The sequence below is a fragment of the Mchenga conophoros genome, linkage group LG3, assembly GCF_057382185.1.
Source record: "Mchenga conophoros isolate Kocher_MC1m ecotype Shallow Benthic linkage group LG3, M_conophoros_male_GT1.1, whole genome shotgun sequence".
Lineage (NCBI taxonomy): Eukaryota > Metazoa > Chordata > Actinopteri > Cichliformes > Cichlidae > Mchenga > Mchenga conophoros.
In genome coordinates, this window is record NC_140528.1 from 20,724,930 (window position 1) to 20,751,331 (window position 26,402).

A 26,402-nucleotide genomic window follows, 5' to 3' on the forward strand; every position below is an offset into this window, starting at 1 on the left:
GAACTATTTTAGCTTTAATAATTGTGGATTCAGGTATCCTGAACCCATCTTTGGACATTTGTAATTAAATATTTTAAAACTCCATCAAAGACTCCTGATGTGGCTGTTTGGAGAAGGAAAAGAGGGACAAAGTGGAGCGTCGAGCTAAGGCTTCATTCACTGCAAACCTACAGTTATGTTTTCTTATTTCTGCTGTTTGCATGTTCACAGCTGAAATAAAGCTGCCTCTTTGACTTCATCCTGTTGTGTTTGGGTCCAATCCTGCCTGCCACACAGCGCTACAGGACAAAGTCTAATATTTTTATCTTTTTAATGAATCTTTGGTCATATTTATCCAGGAAAACACAAACATGTAAAGGAGTCATCACAGGTCTCTGACCTCGTTGGTCCAGGTTCAGCACTGAAGTCTGGAGGGTAAACTTTGGACCAGTCACTCCTCACAGACGGACAGCTGGATCCTGCAGACTGTGACCTCTGACCTCTGCAGACACAAACATGTTTTATTCAATGATCAATTCTCTGATAAAGTGATTGAAGCAGCTGTGATCACACAGACTGCAGATAATGCAGCTGTTTCCTGTCAGTAACAGTCCTCTTAGATTAGAGTTCAGCTTTTTACAGGAAAACAAATGTCCCTGAATGCAACAGTGAGACACAGTCTGCCTGTGTGGCTGTGATAGCTGCCGTTAGGAGCGCTCATGTGTTTGCAGTTAGACGAGGAGATGTTACCATCATGGACACGTTAACAAATCCTGCAGCATCACGTGGCACAAACACTTTGTGTTCCTGTCATCTGCAAGCAACAGGAAGTTCATTAATAAAGGCGGGATGGAGACGCGACTGTGATGGTTCTCCTTCATCCAGCTGTTACACACATCTGGGCTCACACGACGAGCCTTTGTCTAATACAGCAGCTGCTCTCTGAACACTTTTCTGAAGAGGAGCTGCACAAACCTTTGTTTGCTTTCTAGAGCAGCGTATCAAAGTCAAACTACCCACTGCTAGCAGCTGTTTCTATCATAGTTTAGGATCCAGATGTGTGAGGTCTAGATTTACACCTCTGATTAAAATACATAGTTAAAAACAGCCAATTGTGTCCAAATGTGTCTTAAACCAGATAAACTGACAGTTACAGCTGAGCCTGTGTGTCCTTGGAGACACTGCTCTGCTACAGAGATGCATTTTAGAAACCAGGAAACATCAAAATCATTTAAATCAGAGAGTTCTTGTTACTAACAGCTCACCTCTCTGCAGCAGACACAGGCTGGGATTTAAAATCAATGCCTCGACGATTGGACCGGTCACTCTTTAAGGACACAGAGCTGGATGGTTTCTGATTGATGCTAAAAGTAAGTGAACATGAAACATGTGTCACATCCAATGTGTCCAATACATTACATAAAAAGTATAAATAAAGTATGTAAATAGTTTATTATTTAAATCGTTAAATAGTAAAAAGCTGATTAAAATTTCAAACATTTTAACACTGACATGAACTTACTTTTTGTCAGATGACTTTTTTTGCCCTAAATTATGAAAGAAATGCTTCACCCGTTTGCTCTTAGAGGACACACTTCTGGGTGGAGGTCCAGGCTGGTTCCTGTGAATAATGATGGAGCAGTGATGTGAGTGCTGAGCTGTGACATGGAGAAGAGTCATGGACAGTTAGAGATGGTCATCTCACCTCTGAGCTTTGGTCTGGCTCTCATGTTCCCCACACAGAGTGCTTTTAGAGGGAGGGACTCCCTCCTCTCTGTCCTCACACTGATCCATGCTGCTCAATTCACATCAGCTCACACACACTTTCTACCTTCACCTGCAGAGGAAACACAAATCATTCATGTGCACATCAACTGAGAGCTGCAGAGGTCGTGTCTGATGTGTTGGACTAACATCCATCTGAGACGCAGCTTTCATCAGTTCACTACAAAAAGTGTCACAGAGCCCAGTTCAGCCTCCAAATCCTCCATTACTGTAGTCCTACAAAGCAGCAGGTCAAACATGGCTGCAGAGAGCAGCTTTATGTCAGTAACCATGTCCAGGACCGAGCTGACTGCTTACAGAGTTCATACTCTAACTGCTAGCTGCTCTGCTAGCTAAGCTAACTCAGTAACAGTGACTCTGACAGCAGTTACTGTGGAACAGCGGCCGAGCTCAGGACACATTCAGTGTGTTTAGTCTGAGTCCTGGACTCTGATTCAATGGATTCAATCCAGCTCAGAGTTTCATGTGTTCATCAGAATAAAATACATGTACTAATATAACAGAAGTAATGCTCTGAATGCAGGACTGTAATGGAGGATAAATAAGGTTTTTACAGCCTGAAAGAAACATTCAGTTCATGTATTTGTAGACAGTGAAGCAGTTTTTAATACTGCAGCTGTTTCCTTCACCTGTGTGTGTGTGAGCCACACCTTCATGTGCTGCTTTAGAAATATGTGGTCTGACTGCTCAGACTGAGTCTAGGAGGAAAGTTCACACGCTGGAGAAAGTTTTGTTCCTAACTTTGTCAGAGTTCGGCTCCAAAGACAAAGAAGACGGAGCTCACAGTCTGTAGATGGTCCTCAGTGTGTGTGTGAAGCACACAGGAGTGTGTTTATGTCAGCAAATCAGTGTGTGAAGAGTCTGAGGGAGTGTGTGAATGAGACTCAACACTGAAACCAACAGTCCAAGAAAAGCGTCTGGACTTCTTTAAGTTTAACTTAAAGAAGTCCAGACGCTTTTCTTTTTGTCTCCATAATGTCTCCATAATGCTGCAATGTTATCTGCCCCAGAAACACTGTGCAGAAGCTCTGATGGTGACACAGAAAAGTCACAGTGGAGATACTTCTGTCCACCTTTGATTAGACTCATTATAAAAAGGAAACAAAGTTTGAACACAGTCATGTTTCCAGTTCACTGACTTACATTTATTCCATGGACACTCACTCTAACCTGAACCACAGCTACAACCCAACATTGTTGAGGCCTCATCTCCTCCTTTCCTGACTGTAGAGGTTAAATATGCAACAACCGACAAATAAAAGAATTTGGTTCATTTCAAAGAAATTCACACGGTGACCAAGTAAAGTAACCGTAGTAAAGGAGACAACATCCCGTTGATGGTGGGATTATTTGAAAGATTTGCTTTAGTCACGTCACCAAATGCAGTTGAACCACCCGTGGATCCATGTTTGACCATTCTACCACTCTGAGCTCTGCTTTTGAATCATTTTATTATTATCATCATTCATTTATTCATTCTTTGGAGGGGGGCTATTTCCTAATGCCGCCCTAATAAGCTGATGTTCAAGTGGAAATATAACAGAAACTCTTTCAGTGTTATTCATTAATAAATTAACAGATAAACTGTGAAGAAGAAAAAACTGAGATTTAAAGGAGAGAGTGAGAAACTTGATCATCCATCCTCATAATACATGTTTATCAGTATCTGCTGTGACCATACTGCAGTAATAACTACAAGTCTACATTTCTGTGACTGTTGATCAATCACAGCAGGAATCTGAGCTCATCTCTGCACACAGAGCAGCTTCAGCTCTGGGATAAACTGCTCGCTTCACGTCCTTCTCAGCTCACAGACACTCATCCTGATATTTTCCTTTAACATTTGATGGTATAATTCATCTGAGTTTACACTTTATCTGCATAAATACAGAAAAACAGACCCAAACACCAGAAACCATCAGTTTCACGTTCAACGGGAAGTGGCTCAAACGTCACAGTTTCATAACGTCACCCTGAACTCCACTCACGGAGTTTCTGTCGCCATTGTAGTTTTTAAAGTCCCGTGATAAAGGCGGGTCTTTCTGTGAATCCGCACGCTCATTGGCTAATAGCTCGAGATTGACACATCGTTATCCAATGAGCGTGCGGGAACTTCCGACATAAAGTTGTTTCCTTTGAAAAACCAAAGTCTGATTATTTTTGCCTCCACTGACGGAGCCTGTTGTTCCCGCCACAGAGACACAGTAATGTCAGAGCGGTGTTAACACTCACCCTGCCTCAGCACAGCTCTCACTCTCCTCCTGCTCTCTCACACTAAACGGAGGCTCAGCTAAACTCACTTCCTCTCTACTTACAGGAAACCAGCGCTCAGAGGAGCCGACCGGCCTCACATTTCACCCACAGACACGAACAGCGTGGAATTATTTTATGTCATAAGAAGAAACATATTCATGTAAACACTCACCTGCCTCAGCTCCACCTTCCTCCTCCTGCTTTCACTTTCACTGCTGCTCCCTAAACACAGAGGATGCTGGGACTTGTAGTTGTTTCCTTCCGGTGCGGTCTTCCTCTTTGTTTGTTTGTGTTTGTGTTCAAGTTATTTCGATCATGTAAACATCAACAGAACACGTGAAGCCACACAGAGTTTGTATGTCGAGGTGGGTAGGAGGGTTTGAGGGTTTGGGGAGGGGTCAGAGGGAAGAGGTCTCTCAGTCTTGACAATCCACATTGATGGCATTGCATCTTTCAACGTGTTTGTGGGTCGATTTGGATGCTCCAGGTGTGAGAGCAGCCACTCAGCCTCTGCTGCAGATGTGTGTCACAAGTTCATCTAGTAGTGAGACGGTGGCGCAAGATGGCGAGTTGAGCAGTCGCACGAATTAGGAGCTCGTTGAACTTGTCCCAGAATTTACTTTGTGTTCGTTATTGTTTCCACTCGAAAGTAGTAAAATGACTGCCCCAAGTATAGTTAAACCTGCTAAATTCAAACTCGACCTCAAAAAACAAGAAACAACATCGCCATGTGATGGAAAGGAAGACAGCAGAGAAGGAACGGATCATGACTACGTAGAAAAAACCTTGAAAAAAGAGTGGACGAGCAGCTAGCTGACCTGAGTGTGCAATGCAAGCAAGCTAGTACGATGCTAGCCAGCCTAGCCAAAGCGGTTCAGTTCAACTCGGAGGAGGTGAAAGAATGTAAACAAAAGGTTAAAGAGTTGGAGAGACGAAACGAGCAGTTGACCAAAGATAACTACGATCTCAAGGAGAGAGTGTGAGAGCAAGAAAGGTACAAAATGAGGTGGTGCCTCCGGATTAAAGGATTAGAAGAGAAAAGAGATGAAGGTGTCAGATCGCTGGTTATTGGAATTCTTGGCAAGATCGCACCTGATATGATATCAAAGCTTGAAGAATCTGTGGATGTGGTGCATAGAGTTGGGAAGAAGATTGAGAACAAGGTCCGACATATCATCATTCTGTTTGCTCTGAGACACGTGAAAGAGGAGATTTGGCGTCGCACCAAAGATTCGGCTGTCTGTAAGAACGGCGGTTTCCACTTCGCTGAGGTACTGCCGCGGGAGGACTGGGAAGAGAGGAGGCGGCTGTGGCCGCAAATTGAACAAGCCAGACGGGCTGGGAAACGGGCCTTTTTCCGGGGTCCTCATGGATACATCGAAGGACGGAGGATCATCGACGTTGAATGAAAGACTTGATGTAAGACTGTATACAGTGGAATATTATTAATGGGACAAAAGAGTTCTACTTAAAGTTAAAGGTTATTAGTCACTGAGTTGGTGACAAGTGTTACAATTTAAACTCATGTTTATATATTTTTCTTTTCTTTTTTTAAAAAAAAGTTATTTTCTTAGCATACTCTTATTATGGTTCACTCAAAAATTTCTTTTGGTTCATTAAACGTTCGGGGTTTGAAGGAAATTGTTAAGAGAAAGGCACTTTTTTTATTTTGCAAGGGGCAAAAATGTCACTGTCTGTTTTTACAAGAGACTCACTCTGTGGATGCCGATGTTACCTTTTGGGCTAATCAGTGGGGAGACAAGATTCTTTTCAGTCGTGGATCTAACAGATCTGGAGGTGTGGCGATTTGTTTTAATAAGTTCCCAGGGGAGATTATAACATATAAAGCTGATAGTGAGGGTCATTGGTCAACTGCAGCTTGAAGAGCGAAGGTATATTTCTAATTGTTACAAATCTTTATGGACATAATAACGAAGGTCAAAATAAACGTCTATTGGAAAATCTAACAAATGTTATTTCAGAGTTTAAAGTTATGTACCCCACAGATTACATCCTAGTAGGAGGAGACTGGAACATGACCTCAGATGAATGGATGGACAGATGGCCTCCTCGCTTAGGAAGGAGGCAACAGAATAACATTATTGAGAACTTTTCTAGTGATAATAATTTTACAGACATTTGGAGAAGTTTGAATCCTGGAGTTAAGAATTATTCATGGTTTAAACCTAATGGAGAAAGCAGGTCAAGAATTGATTATTGGTTAGTGAGCGATGACATTTTGAGGTGTACTTCACAATCTAAAATCTCCAAAGCACCCCTATCTGATCACTGTTTCATTGATCTTGTCTTAGAACCAACAAGGATGAAACGTAGTAGCAGGGGATATTGGAAATTTAATGCCAGCCTTTTAAATAAGGACAAGTATTGTGATAAAATTAGACATAAAATTACAGATATAAAAAATGATGACTCAGTAGTGGGTAATATACAGAAATGGGAACTTATTAAATTCAAAATCAGAGAATTCACTATAAAATTCTGCAAAGAACTGAACAGGGAAAAACGGGAATATGAAAGTAATTTACTTCGTGAAATAACTCAGTGCTGTAGTAAAGAAAAACTAAACGTGCAAGAAAAGAATAAATTGATGGAGTTACAAACTAAATTAGACGATCTTTACCTAGAGAAAGCCCAGGGTGCCTTTATAAGATCGAGAGCCAAGTGGATTGAGGCAGGTGAAAAGAACTCATCATATTTTAGTAAGCTGGAAAAGTGCAGACAGCAGAGAAATCTAATCTCAAGCTTGTTGATAAATGGGACTGAATGTAAAGATTTCAGAAAGATTGAAAAGGAAGTCTTCACTTTTTATTCCAAATTGTACTCCTCAGAATATTCAGCAGCTGATTCTGATAGTTTCTTTGATAAGATTCATAATCTCATCCCATGTATTGACAAGCCGTTCAAAGATCTGTGTGATTCAGAGCTTAAAATTGAGGAACTGGATTTGGTGGTCATGAAAATGGCATTAAACAAGTCCCCAGGGACAGATGGACTCACTACTAATTTTTATCAATTCTTCTGGAAGGACCTAAGAACTTTATTGTTTGATGCATTAAAGGAATCGACAGAGAAAAAAGAAGTGATGCCGAGCATGAAACAAGGGCTGATAACCCTGATCCCTAAATCGGGTAAGGATAAAAGAATTTTAGACAATTTAAGACCCATCACCTTACTAAACACTGACTATAAGATCCTGTCTGGAGCTGTAGCTGAGAGGCTAAAGAAAGGCATCTCAAACATTATCAGTGAAACACAATCAGGTTTTTTGAAAGGAAGACTAATTCATAACAATATTAGGCTGGTCTTGGATCTCCTTGAATACAGTGAATTAATCCAAGAGAGAGGGTACATCCTGTTCTTGGATTTTTACAAAGCATTTGACTCAGTTGAACATACGTTCATATTAAAAACTCTGCAGTCTTTTGGTTTTGGAGAGGAATTTATCAATGTTATAGAGATGCTATATAATGACATTAACAGCTCTGTTTTGCTAGAACATGGTACATGTTCAAGGTTTGAGGTTAATAGAGGGATAAGGCAGGGATGTAGCAGCTCACCACTTCTGTTCATCATGGTTGCTGAGCTGTTGTCTATTTTCATCATCATCATCATCAACTTTATTTATAAAGCACTTTAAAACAACCACAGCTGACACAAAGTGCTGTACATTGGAACTGTAAAATAAAATTACATGAGATATAAATAAAAAACAAATAAAAGAAGAGTGAAATCATTAATTAAATAACTACTGCATTAAAAAAGAAACTAAGTCTCACTGAGGTTAAAAGCCAAGGAATAAAAGTGGGTTTTAAGACGTGATTTAAAAGTGGACAGTGAAGGGGCCTCTCTAACATGCATGGGCAAATTATTCCATAATTTTGGAGCCACAATAGAGAAGGCCCTGTCCCCTCTGAGCTTCCTCCTGGATCTCGGTACCTCCAGGAGCAGCTGGTCAGCTGACCTGAGAGACCGACAGGGTATGTGGGGATGAAGAAGCTCAGAGAGGTAAGGCGGGGCAAGACTGTGTAGACATTTAAAAACAAACATAAGAATTTTAAAATTAACTCTAAAAGACACAGGCAGCCAGTGCAGAGAGGCCAGCACGGGGGTTATATGCTCTCTTTTTCGAGTTCCTGTTAGGAGTCGTGCAGCCGCATTTTGAACCAGCTGCAGACGTGAGAGCAATGACTGACTGACCCCCACATAAAGTGAGTTACAGTAGTCCAGGCGGGAAGAAATAAAAGCATGGATCACTGTTTCAAGGTGCTGCCTCGAAAGAAAAGATTTTAGTCTTGCCAGTCGCCTTAAATGATAAAAACTGGACTTCACCACTGCTCTGATTTGGTTGTCCAATTTAAAATCACTGTCCAACTTAAAACCAAGGTCAGTAACAACAGATTTAAAATAGACTTCCAGGGATCCTAAAACAACAGAGGAGGACTCACAGGGACCACTGGGTCCAAACACCAACACTTCTGTTTTCTTTTTATTAAAATTTAAAAAGTTTCGAGCCAACCAAGCTTTAATGTCATCTAAACATGTCAAGAGAGGTTTTATGGAGATGGCATCCTTGCGTTTTAGTGTCAAATAAATTTGGCAGTCATCGGCATAACAGTGAAATGAGATCCCATGCCTTCTAAGGATAGAACCCAGAGGCAGTAGATACAGAGAAAAGAGCAGTGGCCCTAAAATTGAGCCCTGTGGGACACCACATGACAGAGGAGCAGAAGACGATTCGTAACCGAGAAGGCTGACAGAGAAAGTTCTATCTGACAAATAAGACCTAAACCAATTGAGTGCAGTGCCACCAATACCCACTACATCATGTAATCGAGAAATTAAAATATTGTGGTCTACTGTGTCAAAGGCAGCAGTTAGGTCAAGCAAGACAAGAACAACATGGTTACCAGAATCACATGCCAGAAGGATGTCATTAAAAACCCTTAGTAATGCAGATTCTGTGCTGTGAAGGGTTTTAAAACCTGACTGAAAAACCTCAAAGATTCCATTTTCATCTAGAAAATCTTTCAGTTGACTAAAAACAATTTTCTCTAAAACCTTGGAGACTAAAGGCAGCTTGGAAATAGGCCTATAGTTCGCTAAAACTGTGTGATCAAGGCCAGGTTTCTTAAGCAGTGGCTGTACTACTGCATGTTTGAAATTTGCAGGAACCACACCAGAAGACAGACTGCTGTTAATAATGTCAAGGACATACTGTTGTATACTAGGAAAAATTTCTTTAAAGAATTGTGGAGGGACAGGATCCCGTGGGGAACCTGTGGGCTTAATATGGCGAACCACATCCTCTAAAGAGGAGAGCGTCACAAGCTCAAACTGAGTGAAAACAGCAGCGCAAGGGACAGAGACAGAGGGGTCAGAGTCAGGAGCTGTGATAAGAGCCCTGATGGTGACAACCTTTTCAATAAAAAAGTTCAGAAAATCATTGCAAATCTCAGGAGAAACTTCCAAACAGACATTCAAAGGAGTATTAAGAACAGTGTCAATGGTCCTAAATAACACACGTGGGTTATGACAGTTGGAAGAAATAATATTTGCAAAATATTCCCTTTTTGCCTCTTTAACAGTGTTCTGGTAGCGATGCCAGCAGTCTTTGAGAATTTGAAATGATACATGCAGTTTATCCTTTTTCCACCTCCGTTCTGCTCGACGACATTCCCTCTTAACAGCACGACTGCTCTCATTAAACCAAGGCTCAGGTTTAGCCTTAAGCTGCCTGGTTTTTAAAGGAGCCACAGAGTCCATGATTTTTTGACAGCAAGAATTAAACCAGGAATGTAGGTCTTCTGTGTCAGAGGAATTATTTTGATTAAAAACAGTCACATTAAGGGGTTAACTGTGATGGGTGAACAGATAATAATCAGTCAGCTGGCAGATGATACCACCCTGTTTCTAAAAAATGAGGACCAGATTCCTTTAGCCTTGCAGGCGATCAACCATTTCTCCAAAGCTTCTGGCCTACAGCTGAATATTAATAAATGCAAAATTCTAGCTCTGCATGAGTGTCCCCTGCAAGCAATAAATAATATGCAGATCAAAAAAGAGGTGAAGTATCTGGGCATTGTAATTTGCAAGGATAAGACATCAACAGAAAATAAGAATATCTGTACCAATATAGAAAAGTGTAAGTCAATTTTAAACATGTGGCTGCAAAGGGACATAACTCTGTTTGGGAGAATCTTGCTAACCAACATGGACAGTCTGTCCAGACTCATCTATCCAGCCTTTTCTCTGCCCATACCTCCAAAACTAATTAAATCTATAAATACTCTTAATTTTAGGTTCATATGGAGGAACAAATGTCATTATATAAAGAAAAATGATGTGATTAAGAATTATGAAAAGGGTGGGGCTAATGCCACTGACTTTGATGTTATGAATGGTGTACTAAAATTGAAATGGTTAAGATCTTTCATTAGGAACAAAAATTCCTTTTGGAACATTATTCCCAATGTGATTTTTGGCAAAATGGGTGGAATAGACTTTTTGTTACGTTGTGACTTTGATTGCAGTTCGTTACCTGTTAAACTCTCAGCTTTCCATCAGCAGGTCCGTCTCTACTGGAAATTAATCTATAAACATAGCTTTACTCCTCACAACACCCCTATATGGAACAACAGGTATATCCGTTTGTGTAGGAAATCTGTGTACGTGGATGAATGGAGATCTAAAGGGATTTGGGCTGTAGCTCATTTTATGGATGATAATGGGGTCTTACTAAAACATGAGACGTTTTGTGAGAAATTTGATGTAAGATGTACTGCTAAGAGATATAAATCCCCAGTGAAAGCCATCCCAGTCCCTTTGAGATCAATGATAAAAGAAGATATTGTGCACTCTAAAATTTCTCCTGGACTGAGGCAGCTCTGCATAGCTGGAGTTGAATTTGGTGACAGCAGGTTTACAAACAAAGTGATCAGGAATATTTTGATAAATGAAATTTGCCCAAATCCGGTTAAAAGAAATTATATCCTTAAAGAATTTGAGACCATGGAGGTTAAGGCGATAAGACAAAAGTCTACAGGGAGAGCAGAATTATTAGGCAAATGAGTATTTTGTCCACATCATCCTCTTCATGCATGTTGTCTTACTCCAAGCTGTATAGGCTCGAAAGCCTACTACCAATTAAGCATATTAGGTGATGTGCATCTCTGTAATGAGAAGGGGTGTGGTCTAATGACATCAACACCCTATATCAGGTGTGCATAATTATTAGGCAACGTCCTTTCCTTTGGCAAAATGGGTCAAAAGAAGGACTTGACAGGCTCAGAAAAGTCAAAAATAGTGAGATATCTTGCAGAGGGATGCAGCAGTCTCAAAATTGCAAAGCTTCTGAAGCGTGATCATCGAACAATCAAGCGTTTCATTCAAAATAGTCAACAGGGTCGCAAGAAGCGTGTGGAAAAACCAAGGCGCAAAATAACTGCCCATGAACTGAGAAAAGTCAAGCGTGCAGCTGCCAGGATGGCAGCATAGGAAAATTGGGTTGAACAGTGAGACTGCATTTGTGGGGTTTAGAAACATCCAGAGCATCGCAACAGAAAGGTAAATAAAAAAAGTAAGAGAGAGAGAGAGATAAAGAAATAAATGAACTAATAATACATAAATGAATAGAAAAATAGAAAACACACATGTGAAATTATTTTTGGAGAGAATCAGAAGTGAGACAGTTTGAATCCACAGTTCAGCGCAAAGATGCAGGAATTAAATCTGATTATAAAAACACATCGAGGCAACGAAGACCAGCTTACACTCAATATTAATATGAACACACAACATACACGCAATGAAGACATGCTTACACTCATGAATGTGAATACATGACATAAATGCTGAATGGTGTAGATTTAACACACTTAAAGGCTGAAGCTGAGGAATAACTCAGGAAGTTGCAGGACAATAGAGCGACTTTTGTGACAAGGAAAAAGTGACTGGGAGGACCAACCAGGGATTAGAAGCTTAAAGCAGGTTTAAAATAGTGAATTAGAAGTGGTTTCCAGCTGATTGAGCAAAAGAAGTGACGACTGTAGAAATAAAAATAAAAGAATAATAATTGCATTATGCAGCAATGTTTTGAATATGCATTTCTGTTGTCAGGGCAACTTCTCGAGATGTGACTCAATATGCAAATTAGTTGAATGAGTGGGGACAGAAAAAAAAGAAAAACTCAAGTTTCCTGTCTGAGACATGAGTGAAGTTTGCATTGAGAGAAATATATCTGTGACTGTGTGAAAAGAACTGTTTGGTAAAATATATGATAGCAGCCGCAGGACAATTAAATAAAGTCTGTGACTAAGTGCAGTCGTGCAGATTTGGAGAAGAAGTTTATAATTTAGTGATGACACATTGTTATAAAGTGTTTAGAAAGGGCTTAATGGGAATATTACTGTTGGGCAAACTGTGCGGCTTTAACAAGATTTTCTGTGTATTTAGCAGGTGAAACTCTGTCAGCTGACTTCAGACTGTCAGGAAGCTGAAGAACCTGAGGCCAACCACTGAAACATGATGTGGGCAAAATGAACAGAGGGAGGGATTTTAAAGGTGAACATTTAGGACTTACTGCAAATGTTACTATGTCAAAGTTACTGTGACTCAAACAGAGGAAATTTTGATTTTTTTATTTCCACACCCAGCATGTTTTGGGTGTTATATGCTATTAAATACTTTTAAATAAATTAAAAAGTATTTAATAGCATATAACACCCAAAATATGCTTCGGTTCACATTTAACTCCAGAAAATCATCAATCAAAACATGGATATTACCTGACCACAGATTCATGGTGACGTCACTGCTCTTTTAACTGTTCGGTGTCTTTGTTTGTTTGCTGGTTGTAGAAATGGTTTATATGAGCTTTGAGCTGAGAGTCAGAGGTTTCTGTGGACACTGCTCATGTCGGCACTTATATTTCTGACCTTTTCTTATAACCGATTAAACATGATCTCCTCCCTTTTGCCCCCATTTTTGGTGGTGTAGGTACAAATGATCAGGCATGACATTCTCATAATAAATAAGATACTGCAAATAATTATTTCTGCATTTGTGCGATTGAAGTGAATTGAAAATGTGTATGAAATGACACTGTTTTAAAGATTTGGCCTAAATAATTTTGGAGTGAATGAGTCTAAACATGATGACCTAACTAGTGATATCCTGACACACACACACACACACACACACACACACACACACACACACACACACACACACACACACACACACACACACACACACAGCATGTTATGCCAGTTTCAGCTGAAACTATGTTTCAAACCATGTTCCGGGTTTTTAGTTCACCATTTATGAGGCTTCAAGAAGAAAGTAAAAGACAGATCTGAATGTTTGAAAATGTTTTGGAAAGATTCTGTAAAGATGAGATGAAAAATACTCAAAGGATAAATTTAATTGGTTTATTATTTAGATAAGTTGAAAAAAGTTAAACAAGTAAATGAAGAAACAAGGCAGAGGAGAGAAAAGCCCACACTCAAAAAAATCTGTTGTTGGATGAACACAATTTAATCATGGCACCCTTTTTGCACACAATTTAACCAAGTACAATAAACCCTTTTCGATCATGTCAAACCAACACATTTAGCATTTGGTGGTTTAATGTAATCAGATTACGTTGGATCAACATACTATACTTACATTGATTTGAAGTGATTTATTTAAGTATGTAGAGTGAAATTTGTTTTAATTCATTCTACACAATTTAAAAAGTTTAGGAAAACAGAATTAAATCTTGTTGTTTCAACAACTACTTTGTTAATCAAGTCAATGATTTCACTCATTTCAACCAAATTATTTCAATTAGATTTGTTTACATTTGTTACACATTTAGAAACCCACTACTTTACAAAAAAAGTCACAATCAGATTATGATAACATTATCTTTATTAACTGGATTTAGTGGACAATATAAAAGCTTACCATTTTTGTACACCTGCAAGCATTATGACACTTCAAAAGGTAAAACGTTAGAATACTTATTTACATAGGTAATATGTTGGAACCAAAGCTTCCACAACTAAAAACAGATGCAAAATTTGCTCAATATATCGACTGCATTTTAAAAAAATTAAACTAAAAGATAAAAAATACATCTCCCACTTGGCAAGTTAAAACATGTGACAAAATAGAATTACTATTGTGTGAATTTGGAAAAATAAAATAATTAGAAATAATTTGGGGGCAGTACAACAACAAAACAATCCATAGGTGATGAAAATCTATATTTGTTTGGTGTATCTCATTGAAATAATTATTAGTTTGACCAATTTTTACATTTCTGTATTTATTTTTTTAATTTTGGTTGCAGTCCTCCACAGCTAGCAATATAGTTTTGCTGTGTTTTAAAACATGCTAGCAAGCAAAATGGAAACAATAATACAGTGAACTTAACAGGTGGCAGTGGTCTTAAACTTTACAGGACCTTGACACATAAACACAACATAGTACTTCTGTCAGTACTTCTGATCCATTTTGAGCCATCTATATAAGGACAAACAAAAATCATCTGCAGTGCTGTATAAAAGGTGAATTGCCCAACAGAGAGAATCCAAAAACTTAAAAAAAAAAATTTTAAATGAAAGAAAAAAATATAAACAACTCAAATATTACCATTATATATTGGAAATCACCATTGCACCAATGAACCATTCAAGACCTATCAGTCATTTTCAAGTGCCCTCACCCCATAAGCTTGTTTTTCAGAAACTGTGCCTTTGAAGACAGCTTTTGTCCATCAAGATTTAAAAGTATCTTCTGGAGGACTTCAAAGGTGCATTTAAGTTCTGGTGGGTAGCTCAGGTTCAAACAGTATACGAGTCCAAACAACAGAGCACATGCTTGTGCAATGTTACCCAAATCAGTGTTAGCCTCCACACCCTCAATCAGGACACCAACGTCCTCTGGGTCATCTTCAGGTTCAGCACCCTCCTTCTGGATGACGTACACCCCCATCACAGTTTGCTCCATGCAGCTTTTTGCCTCGCTGTCCGTATCCTACATGAAAAAGTATAAGACAACAAAGTAAAATTTAAGAGATTGTTTAAACAACTGTTTCTATGCTGTTCATAAAATCCAAGTACTGTAGTTAAAGTAATAAACAGAAAATTACACCACTAAAGTAGTTGTTAGTAATTACTCCAATACATAAATTATAAAATACACCTCTCATGTCAAAAGAGGTGGCATAATTGACCTCTCACCGGCCCCTCCCCCGAAAGGGCCATTGTCCAATTACACATTATAGCAACCGTTACTGTGTCTGACAAACATTAACCTCAAGCAAGATGGAGAAGCGGTGTGCCCACCGATACGCCGAGAGATTGTGTCTGGAGGAGTTGTGTTCTTTCCATTCACAAAGTCAAAAACAACGTGAATGGATTAAACAGTGTGTATGGCCCCATTCCAAGGTAACTGTACCGAACATTATGAAGCATGTCTGCTTGCACATTCGGGTACCCATTGGTGCGCAGAGGAAACCATTTGTTTGTCGGACGTAGCAAGAGTAACTTAGGGGGACAGGACTCGAGAAAAGGCTAACTCAGCTGCTAAAATAAAAGTGTTAGTACTAAACAGCTCAAAGTTCATAGACATTTCTATTTACAAATACTGATGACCATAGCAATGAAAAAAACAACAGGACTTGTTTTAATCCAAGTACAGATTCAAAAGCAATATTGTCTTGATGCATGTTAAATGCATTGTATGTTTGTGTATCAAGTTTAAGTAGGCATAAATTTCTTTCCTTCCAATACCAAATCCCAGAAATTCTTTATTGCAACGCTTAATACTGTTTGGTATTCAAGACATCCTTTCCCCAATACCAGGTGTCTTGTTGCTAATCTCAAAATTTTAATTTTAACGATTTGCATTTGAGGCAACGTCACAATTTGTATGAGAATGTTACGGTCAACATGCTGTCACAGTGACTCACCAAGTACTCCTTTATTAACTTCTCATAGTCTTCGTTTAGGTAGATGCACAAAGACTTCAAGATGCATGCTCGTCTGGTATGGATGTTGTCATGCTGGAGAGGAGGAGGAGATAATATGAGCCAAAACCAGGCTGTTTTTCTTAAAGCTATGGTAATCAGTTAACTTGCATAATTATTCTTTAGGTTAGAACCTGGCATGTACCATTTGTTAAGCTGAAACAAAATTGACAACTTCATCTCCAAATAAAAGTTATTTTTGCTGCCTATGACAAAGTCTACTCAATCCTAATACAAACCTTGGAGATGGCAAGCATGAGACCTCTTATTTTCTTTCCACGTGTCCCTCCTTTGGTTAGAAAGATTTCCATTAAGCGTGGCGCGTATTGGTCAAGCTCGGCAAAGAAAGTAGATAGCAGAGGCTTTGTGGTGATTCGCAGAAACTCCTTGTCAATCTGCAATAGAGAACAAATACATTGATTAAAAACTCAACTGTATATTTCACTCACTTCACATCTAAGCTGACTAAAGCTGCTTTTAGAAGACCATGCAGACATCAGTGCTGTCTGTGTAGAACATGAATCAGTCTGTGTCAGATCCTGAATTTGAAATTTCCACTAAAGTCACAAGTAAGAGGCAAGTGGAACCAAGATCTGGGCCATTTGCTTTTTGAAGTTTGCAAAGACTGCTAAATTGCACCAGTGGTAGTTCACTCTTTGCAACATAGTATGCTGTTCTAAACAGATTTGTTCAGGTTTATTTTTAGTATATTATTTGCAATTGGTGTTTGTTCTGGGAAAGATATTGCAGACTGAGCAATAATCCATTTCTAATGGGGGCCTTTCTTAAAATTACTGGTCCCAGTAACAAAGGCGCTTGTCGACTCAGGAATCGAGGGAAAACCAACAACACACCCGGCAGAACATTATGTTATTTACACGGGTGCACATAAGTGGTCCGCATGTGCGCATTCGCTGTCAAAATAAAAGACGCGCACCAGATAAGAAGTTGCAACGCGCGTTTGCATCCATATAAAAAGCACTGTTTTTGTCCGCTAGAGTGGGATTTTCACGGCACATTCTGCACCACATCTGTGCGTTCATCATTTGTTTGAAGCCAGCTCACCTCCTTCAACCACTTTTCTGAGAATACGCGCTTCTTTTGTGGTTCGGACTCCTTCTGACATTTCTTTGGAGGTGGAGGAACACCAAAGTAATTGCTTAAAGGAGCTTCTTGACATCTTTAAGAGTTCTAAACAAATGTCTGTCCTCCTCCTGAAAATCTTATGTACGCAAGCACGCGTTGCAACTTCTTCTCTTGTGCGTGTTTTTTTATTTTGACAGCGAATGCGCACCTGCGGACCACTTATGTGCAGCCCTGGTTATTTAGCTCGTCATATTGCAGCCACAGAAATCCTTTTGTCCATGAAACCATAAAGCTGCACTTTCTTTTTGCCTTATAGTCTGATTTGTCATAACTTCTCCGTTTTGTGGTAAGCTTTTCTTTGGCTGTCACTTCTTCACCCTGACCTGTCTTATTTGGCTCAGCAGAACTGAAATATATATCTTCCTGCTTTTACACACGCACTCACATAAGCTCAGCGATTCTCTTCGCTGCGCGATCAACCTCTCACATGTTTAAGCTGCGGGAGATTTCACTTGTCATGCTTGCATAGTAAGCTAACGATTGATAAGACAATGTCAGAGGAATTGGTGCACAAATTATCATCACTCACAGATCAGTCCTGTCGCTCTCTATACACAGTTCGCACGATTGCAAAGTGAAAGCAAAAAACAAGCGCAAATTCAAACGCGATTTCAATATGTCACATATTGACAGTGGCTCACCGATGCCAATGATATAATTACCCAGCTACATTTCCGAAAGAATGCAAAAGCATTGACATATATTTTTCCTTCCTACAAAAGCCGGACGGGCAGGGCAGAGATAGATTTTGGTAGCCCGACTGGAAAAATCGCTAGTCCCAGGACGTCGGGCTAGCGATTTTGCGAGCCCTGTACAGCGTTTCAATAATTTGTACCTACTACTCTCCCTGATGGAACAACGCTTGCACTGCCACATACAAGTCACTGAAAGAAAAAAAGAAAAGCAGTTTTAAGGATGGTTTTATTGGCACCTTTTTTTCCACTTTGATTAAATCATAAAACTATCATAATAAATATATGATGGTAAAAGGCTTACCATGTATTAAAGAGGAGGCACAAACAATCAGAAAAAGGGGTCAGCTTTCTTTGTGGTGTTACTATGGTAAAGAAAACAGACAATTATTTTATAAAAATTCCAGTGGATTTTTTTTTACTTTGTTGCAAATGTATAAAAAAAAATACAAATACATATAAATACCTCTTGCAATATAAAATTCACAGATAAATATCCAATCTGTTGCCAAATGTAATAGCAGTGTTTCACACTATGCAATAAAGATGCTGGTAGTTGCGGTAAAGGTCCGACAGGCAATTTTCATAACTATCCGCCATTGCCTTTTCCTCTGACCTCGTGTTTATGCTCTTTTTCCCATGCACTAGCGATCAAGTCAATTCGAAGGATGCAGCCCCTGAATTTGGACACAGCTAATATTTAGCAACTCGCGCATGCTAGTTTAACTTGCATTACTGTGAGAGGCCGAATGCTTAAAATAAAAGGAGAAAGAAAGAAAGAAAAAATGCAAATAATAATAAAAAAAGTGAACAAAGACCATGTCTTGCAATAACTGTCATTTAAAACCAAAGTGAATGCTAACAGAGCTAGGTAAAAGTTCAATGAGACAACCATACTAGCTTTAGCTAACTTCATTTACTTTGAAAGTGAATTACAAACGTGTTAAATATTGAATTAAACATATCAATAACCGCTAAAAACACTATAAGACTAACTGCAAAAACAGGTAAAAAAAAAAAAGAAAAACAATGAAGTGGAAATGCTAATAATAGTATAAATATACCCAGAGCGGATTAGAAATCAGGTATTAGACGGTACCGATTGGCACCGTCTAATACCAGATTTTCACTGCATTTGCGCCACTCCCGCTGTCTAATGACAACTTACACATTTGGAATTAAAAACATTGTTAAACAATTAACGGACAGAACAACTTCGTTTGACTAAGATATTTTGAGTTATTTATTACTTACCTGTATTGTGGAAGATTCCGCAGGGGGAAATGGCAGTTCACTGAACACATAACTTTCTCCGCGTTCCCGCCTTTTCACTTCTGGGAAGTTTGAGCATGCGCACTAGGCATCGGTGCCTTTTCACTTCTGGGAAGTTTGAGCATGCGCACTAGGCATCGGTTTTAGAGTTGTTGATTTAAAATAATTACATTTAATTGAACTGAAGAATGCAAATCTAGTTCATTAAACTTTTTGTTATTTTATGTTAAACCAACAACTGATAATGATTTAAAAACCTAAACTCAATATGTTCATGTTAAATAGACAAATGTCTATTGAATTAATCAAACAACTGCCTTAGTTGACTTTTTTGAGTGCAACAATCCCCTCTGAGCAAGCAGTTGGCGACAGTGGGGAGGAAAAACTGCCTTTAAACGGGCAGGAACCTCCGGCAGAACCAGGCTCAGGAGGGGACAGTCAACGGCCGGGACTGGTTGGGGGGGTTAACAGAGGTGGAGCAAGACGAGGCTACATCAGGTGAGGAAGCAGTAGCCTCTCTCCTCCGGAACAAGTGGAACCATTTTTTCTTTTTTTTCATGCACTTTTCCACGAGCGCTTTTTTCTCCAGGATGAGATTTCTCAGCTCATCGATGGTTTCTGCGTTTTGTTCTTCAAGTTTCTCACATCTTTGTTCCACCTCTTCCAATGTTGCTTGTTGTTCTTCAAGCTTGTCTTTGAGTTGTTTGGATGTTGCCTCCTGTATCAGCTTGTCCTTGTGCATGTCTGCATTTCTCTGTTGGACCTCTTTGTGCTTGTCTTCTAACTGCTCGTTTCTTTTCTGGATTTATGGAGCGTGAGCTGCAGGTCTTCATGTATTTTGTCTTCTTGTTGTTTTTGCGCCTGCATTTGAGTGTTTTCACGCTTCAAGTTATTGAATTCCACCAAAATCCCCTTAACGAGCTCGGAGTTGTTTCTCGCTATCTGATCGATCCTTCTCTGCATCTGTGAGCAGCGTTTCTCCAGTTTGTCCTTTTCTTCTTCCACTTTAGTTGCTTTGTCCTCCAGCTGATTACAAAACTCTTGCAGTTTTAGATTTTTAGACTCAAAGTCCTGGACGATACGTTTTCCTTCTTTCAGTCTTTCTTGCTGTTGCTCTTTCTGTTGAAGAAGGTCTTTATTTTGGCGCAGTGTTTCATCCAGGCTTTCTTTCAGCATGCGGTATTTTTCCTGCATGCTCTTCAGTTCGTGCTGCATGTCTCGTTGCTTTTTGTCCTGCTCTTCCTTCTGTTGGAGGAATTCTTTCTTTTCTTCCACAGCTTCATGGAGCTGTCTTTGGAGGAGCCGATTTTTTCGGTCCATGTATTGGAGATCCCGTTGTATCTTATCAGTCATCGTTTTCTTGTCTTGGAGCTGGTTGGTCATTTCTTTTAGTTCTGCACTCTTTTGCCTGTTTTCTTTAATGAGGTGCACAATCTGCTCTCGGCTCTGAGCAAACTTGATTCCCCAGCCCTCATTAATAATTTTTATGTCCGGCTGGCGCTGTTGTCTTTCTTCCAGCTCTTTATTTTGGGCTTCCATTCGTCTACATTTGTCCTCCAGTTGAAGTTTCTCTTCTTCAATTTGTTGCATTTTTTTCTGGAGAAGGTAGTTTTCCTTCCTACTCTCCTCTAACGCCCTTTGGAAGGATGAGGAGCCATTTGGGGAAATTGGCCGGCCACGCCAGGAAGGAGAGGCGGCGTAATCTTTTTGAATTGGTTGTTTTTTTCTTGGAAACATGTTGGAGTTTCTATACGATGACTTTGAAGAGCTTGTGGTGAATGTTTTGTAGGCTGAAACGAACTAAAACTTGCTGTTTCTCACCCCTACTTAAGGAAAAACATCAAAGGACTTAAGATTCTTAAGATCTATGACATCATCACTCCCTAAGCCAATGAGATTGTCACAAGACATTTTGGAATGGGGTATTTTTTTTTAAACTGTTTTCAAACTTAACTTAAAATTTCAGTGTTTCCTGGTTGTGGACTATTGGTTAGTCCAGCCGATTAAGAAATTAATTGTCACAAACATCACTAATATTATATAACAGACGACAGAAAACACGAGTTTTTTTTCTACTCAATAGAGGTATAATAAAAGTTTTTTAATTATCCTACTTTTTATAAAAGAGAACATTTATTAAAGATTATGTATTTAATTAAAAAACTCTGTTCATCTAAAGCAGGGGTCAGCAACCTTTAAGACCCAAAGAGCCAAAGAGCCATAATTGGCCTATCTGGGGTTGAAAGGCTCGATAAATGCACGGCGTTTCGCCGGGTACACCGGCTTCCGCGAGTGTGACGCTTATTTTGAGCGATGAAAAAATAAGAAAATATAATTTTATTTGTATATTGCAAAATCACAATAATCTTCCAATTTAGAACTACAAGTTAAAAAAAGAACTAACATAAATAAAATACACTTCAGCTAATTTATTTCCCCAAACCACGCGGAGCCGCACTATAAGGACTAAAGAGCCGCAGGTTGCCGACCCCTGATCTAAAGGGTTTAACAAAAAGGGGGAGCTTCCTGCTGGAAATTGAAATGTCCCCATGTCCCCACTGGGCGATCGTGGCTCAAGAGTTAGGAGTTCGCCTTGTAATCGAGCCCCGGCTTGGACAGTCTCGGTCGTTGTGTCCTTGGGCAAGACACTTCACCCGGCAAGACACTTCACCCGTTGCCTACTGGTGGTGGTCAGAGGGCCTGGTGGCGCCCCAGGGTGGCTGTAGCTACATCACCAGTGCGTGAATGTGTGCGTGAATGGGTGGATGACTGAACGTGGGTGCTTAACTAGTTAAAAAGACAAAACAAACATCTGTCTCTTATTTTTTATGTCACACAGGAAAGAAGCTTCAATGTCTGATGAGAAGACATTAATTTGTTGGTGTTTGTGGTGTTTGGTGCAGTTTTCTTGTTCTCTGGCTTGTTGTTTATTTACAGTGGAGATGAAGATCTCTAACAAGTTGATTTGTTCACATTTGCACATTTTTAAGAGGAATGTGTTTTTTGAGTTTGTACACTATATGCATGTAAGGCAACCGTTTCCTTTTTCTGTATTTTTGTGTGCTGCTCTTTTAACAAAAGGGGAACAAAAGACATTTAAATCGACCTCAGATGATTTGTTTAAATTTTTACAAGGTCTTACTGAGGTGATGCAAAGTGAAACATGCTTCTTTTTTGGTAATGTGCTGGAAAAGCTTGAAAATTGACCTTGAATGTGCTTAAAAAGTGCTTGAATTTGACCCTAAAAATGTGTATGAACCCTGCATATATTGCAGTATTTACATTTTATAGTAGGAATTTCATGGCAACAGCTAATCTTTATTTTGTTTACTGGGAAATGAAATGCTGCCAATTCACAAAGCTGTGCTTCAGCTGCACTTCCTGTTGTAGACTTGTGATGCACACAGGCTCTGTCCCAGCACTCAGCATGTTCTTCCTTATTTGCTCCACCAGGGGGAGCTCCTAAACTATGACATCTTGATAGGAGTGAACCAGGGAGAGGGGCTGAAGTTTGTGGACGACAGTGAGGACAACGACGGCATCTCAGCTGCGGCGTTCGACTACACCATCTCCAACTTTGTTGACAACCTCTACGGCTACCCAGAGGGTGAGGACGCCACCTCTGTACACTGCCACTTTTTCAGTTATTCCATTTTACAGCCTCCTCTCACTTAACTGCATTTTGCAGCATCATCAGGTTTTGTCTCATTAGGAGCCGCGTTTGTTGATCTGTTAGTTTTTTTCTGTTTGCTGTATTCATTAAAATAAATGGATAATCGTCAAAATGACAAATGTGGACAATTATCAAAGCTTACATTACAATTCTGACAGCTTGAGTTCACATGAATTTTCAAAAGAATATAAAAAGCTGTGAAAGTGCTTTAAGCGTTTAAAACATGCGAGTAAAGAATGGAATCAGTAACATGTGAGCCCAGTGAAGTGCATCAAACAAGACAAGCGTGCTAAAGAGAGCCACTCATCCACATCACGGCGTGTCTGCGCCTTAACCTTTGAGGCTCTGTGGGCAGTAATGCTATCATCCCCCAGGTAGTGGGCTCCCAATCTCAGTGTCGGTGTTTCTGACAGATCGGCCTGCGAACCCCTCACAGCCGGACCACAGTCACAGTACAGACATGTTTGGATAATGCAGTCATGCTTCCTCTCTGCTGCCTGTCACTCCTTCTGTTATCAGAAAGAGTTTTTTTTCCTCTCTAGATTTCTCACTCGCTTCCTGTTTACGGACCACCAGTGGGTGGCACCAGCTGTGGCCACTGCCAAACTCCATGCTGAGTTTCAGTCCCCAGTTTACTTTTACACGTTCTACCACCACTGCCAAACCGAGACGCGGCCCGAGTGGGCCGACGCCGCGCACGGAGACGAGATACCTTACGTGTTCGGCGTACCGATGATCGGTGCCACGGACCTGCTCCCGTGCAACTTCTCCAAGAACGATGTGATGCTGAGCGCTGTGGTCATGACTTACTGGACTAACTTCGCAAAGACTGGGTAGGCCTCATGTCACAGTAGTGTAAACTGTACACGTTACTGTATGTTCTCTGACAGCCTTCTAGTCATCTTGAATACTTGAATCTAGGTTGCTAGTTTAATTCCCGTGTGGCTTTGAAGAATTGAACATACTGGTTCACCAAAAGCATCCAGATCCCAGAGCAGCCGGTTGGTCTTAGATAGTTTAAAGGTTGCACAGAGAATGGGCCTCCTGTCTGTATTCAGTGTATTGATGCCACATGTTACTTATAATGGAGACTGAATATAACTTTGAACTGAAACGTTTAACCTTTATGCTCCACCAGGGACCCCAACCTGCCCGTCCCTCAGGACACCAAGTTCATTCATACCAAGCCCAACCGCTTCGAGGAGGTCATCTGGACCAAGTTCAACTGGAAGGACAAGCAGTACCTTCACATCGGTTTGAAACCTCGTGTCAGAGACAACTACAGAGCTAACAAAGTGGCCTTTTGGCTGGAATTAGTCCCTCATCTTCACAGCCTGCACGACGTGCTCTTTCCCACCACTACGCGCTCCCCCGCAGGCCGTGACCCCGGCACCATGAGGCCCAGAAACAACGTTCCTCGAACCACTCGTCATCCTTACCCTACCTTCCCATCAGATCCTGAGCCCGAGGGCTCAGAGCGCCCGCCCCAGGACCTCTTTCCCAGACACACCCGCGACTACTCCACCGAACTGAGCGTGACAGTTGCAGTTGGAGCGTCGCTCTTCTTCCTCAACATCCTGGCCTTCGCCGCCCTTTACTACAAGCGTGACAAGCGGCACGAGATGCGCCGGCACCGGCTGTCCCCTCAGCGGGGCGGCCCCGCCAACGACCTGGCTCACAGCCAGGAGGAGGAGATCATGTCCCTGCAGATGAAGGACTGGGAGCGCGACGCTCACCACGACATGGAGCCCCTGCGACCCCACGACATCCTGCGGCCCGCCTGCCCTCCCGACTACACCCTGGCGCTGCGCCGCGCCCCCGACAACGTGCCGCTGATGAAGCCATACACCATCACCGTGATCCCCAGCACCATCACCAGCATGCAGCCTCTTCACGCCTTCAACACATTCCCCTCCACCGGCCACAACAACACCCTGCCCCACCCCCACTCCACCACCAGGGTATAGTAGGGACAGGCCCGACACAGCGCCACCTAGGGACCAGGAACACTGGCTCTGCTACCGCTCTGGAAGGGAGGCCTCTAGACGTGGGCCTTCGTTCTGTCCTCTTATTCTCTTCTTTCTCCAAAAGCAACTACACCTGCTGCATCATGTGCTGTGAAACTTGGCAGCTCCCTCCACTGGTGGCATGTGGAGGTGCAACTGAAGTGTCCAGCAGCAGATGAGCAGTTTGGGGTGGGTGACTCAGATCTTTCAAAGATACTGTTTTCAAAGACGGTCTGCTGTTTCCAGGCTCAAGACCTCCAACATTTGTCAAAGGGACGAATGCTCTCTCGCTCCTCGCTGTTTTCTCTTTTTTACGTTGGCGTCATCTCTTTTTCCATCTCCTGTGTGTTATGTGCACATTATGCTTCTCTTTTCTACATCCATGTTTTATTACTGCTCTCTTCCTCTCATTTGACACGCCTCCCTCCTGCTCTTCTCTAAAAATTCCCGATCTGCTGAGCAGTTTGGAGGCGGGAGGCGTACACTAAACATATAACTATGAAAACACTGATATCTTTCATTCGACCAGCATTTTTAGGTGCCAAGTAAGTACTGCTGTGTTTCATTTCTCATCGAGGGAGAAGAAAAACCAAAGAAAAATAGAGTTTCGCTATTTACCGTCAACTAACAGAGTTCTGTCATGTTCTCATGACAAAGTGCCAAACTGGCCTCAGTCGTGATTTTCTTTCTTCCATCTTCTCTCTTTTTGTTGTTTTGTTTGAAGCATTTGTTTAATTGTTGTTTTTTATTGTGTGGAAAGAATTTTTCTGAAAATATAGATATAGAGAAATGATATTATATATAGTTCTATATAAAATGTGTACAAAGGAGAAAGTATATAAAAGGGTTTTCTCAGTGGGGGATCTATGCATGAATTATTTTTAAAGACGCGGGGAAAAGGACACTGTACCTGTCGATGCACGTTTCCCAAAATCTAAACGAGTCATATCGCTCCATGTTTGCTACTTTTGGTTTTTGGTTTTCTCCCGCAGAGTAAGAGCATCGCAGGAGCATCGCAGGAGCATCGCAGGAGCATCGCAGGAGCTCCTGAAGTCAAACGACGCCTCCCAGCACTCATTTATTAAAACGGAGTCGATGCCAAAAGTCTTAAACGTTAGAATCAAAGCAACAGCTGTGAACTCAGTCATGGTGTCATGTGCAGCCTCCGTCTTACTGTCACTACTTTTTCATTTTAGGGTACGTGAGGTAAAGCGTCCGTCGATGTAGCTTGATTGTACAAAATTATTTTTCTACGTTATTAACAAAACAGAGCAGAGACTGATGCTGCTCCTGTCTGACCCCCTTATGTCTGCCACATGTGTATTCTGACTTCATATCATCACTGCTCCCTCCCTCCTCCTCTCTCCATCCTACACCGCCTTTGTTATTTAACACCGACCCCCCCCAAACTGATAATCAGACAAATTCCCAAACAGCTGACTTCACTGTGTCGACACCGTTCCTGACTATTTCTGACCTCAGCTCAGCTCTGCTATTATCCTCACATTAAGGGTTCGTTCACCTGCCTGCAGATGATCTGTGAGCTCGTCGGTTGTAAA

At 40.8% G+C, this 26,402-nt stretch overlaps 2 protein-coding genes across 3 annotated transcripts; one reads left to right on the forward strand and one right to left on the reverse strand.

Annotated features, from left to right (window-relative positions):
* Positions 1–13,932: 13,932 nt before the first annotated feature.
* Positions 13,933–19,376, reverse strand: LOC146577632 (uncharacterized). Of its 2 annotated transcripts, XM_085268405.1 has the most exons (6): positions 19,147–19,376; positions 18,197–18,257; positions 18,036–18,084; positions 16,294–16,449; positions 15,998–16,090; positions 13,933–15,060 (listed from the first exon to the last, which is right to left on the reverse strand). In XM_085268405.1, exons 4-6 carry the CDS (start codon positions 16,363–16,365, stop codon positions 14,746–14,748), a joined length of 480 nt encoding a protein of 159 aa, XP_085124531.1. In that variant the 5' UTR covers positions 16,366–16,449; positions 18,036–18,084; positions 18,197–18,257; positions 19,147–19,376; the 3' UTR covers positions 13,933–14,745. The 2 variants fall into 2 exon arrangements, with proteins under 2 accessions (XP_085124531.1, XP_085124532.1); XM_085268406.1 differs by lacking the exon at positions 19,147–19,376 and having other exon boundaries at positions 18,197–18,975.
* Positions 19,377–20,899: 1,523 nt separating this feature from the next.
* LOC146577633 (neuroligin-2-like) lies at positions 20,900–24,860 on the forward strand. The gene is made up of 4 exons (XM_085267690.1): positions 20,900–20,938; positions 22,555–22,788; positions 23,357–23,670; positions 23,976–24,860. Exons 1-4 carry the CDS (start codon positions 20,900–20,902, stop codon positions 24,802–24,804), a joined length of 1,416 nt encoding a protein of 471 aa, XP_085123816.1. The 3' UTR covers positions 24,805–24,860.
* Positions 24,861–26,402: the final 1,542 nt, after the last annotated feature.

Bases quoted from the DNA above. Each gene is read 5' to 3' on its own strand.
- LOC146577632 (XM_085268405.1), bottom strand. From the start codon at position 16,365: ATGGAAATCTTTCTAACCAAAGGAGGGACACGTGGAAAGAAAATAAGA. The intron at 16,091-16,293 runs GTTTGTATTAGG...CCTCCTCTCCAG, and splicing joins TCATGCTTGCCATCTCCAAG to CATGACAACATCCATACCAG. The intron at 15,061-15,997 runs GTGAGTCACTGT...TTTTTCATGTAG, and splicing joins AGTTAATAAAGGAGTACTTG to GATACGGACAGCGAGGCAAA.
- LOC146577633 (XM_085267690.1), top strand. From the start codon at position 20,900: ATGTTGGAGTTTCTATACGATGACTTTGAAGAGCTTGTG. The intron at 22,789-23,356 runs GTACACTGCCAC...TTCTGTTATCAG, and splicing joins AGGGTGAGGACGCCACCTCT to AAAGAGTTTTTTTTCCTCTC. The intron at 23,671-23,975 runs GTAGGCCTCATG...ATGCTCCACCAG, and splicing joins ACTAACTTCGCAAAGACTGG to GGACCCCAACCTGCCCGTCC.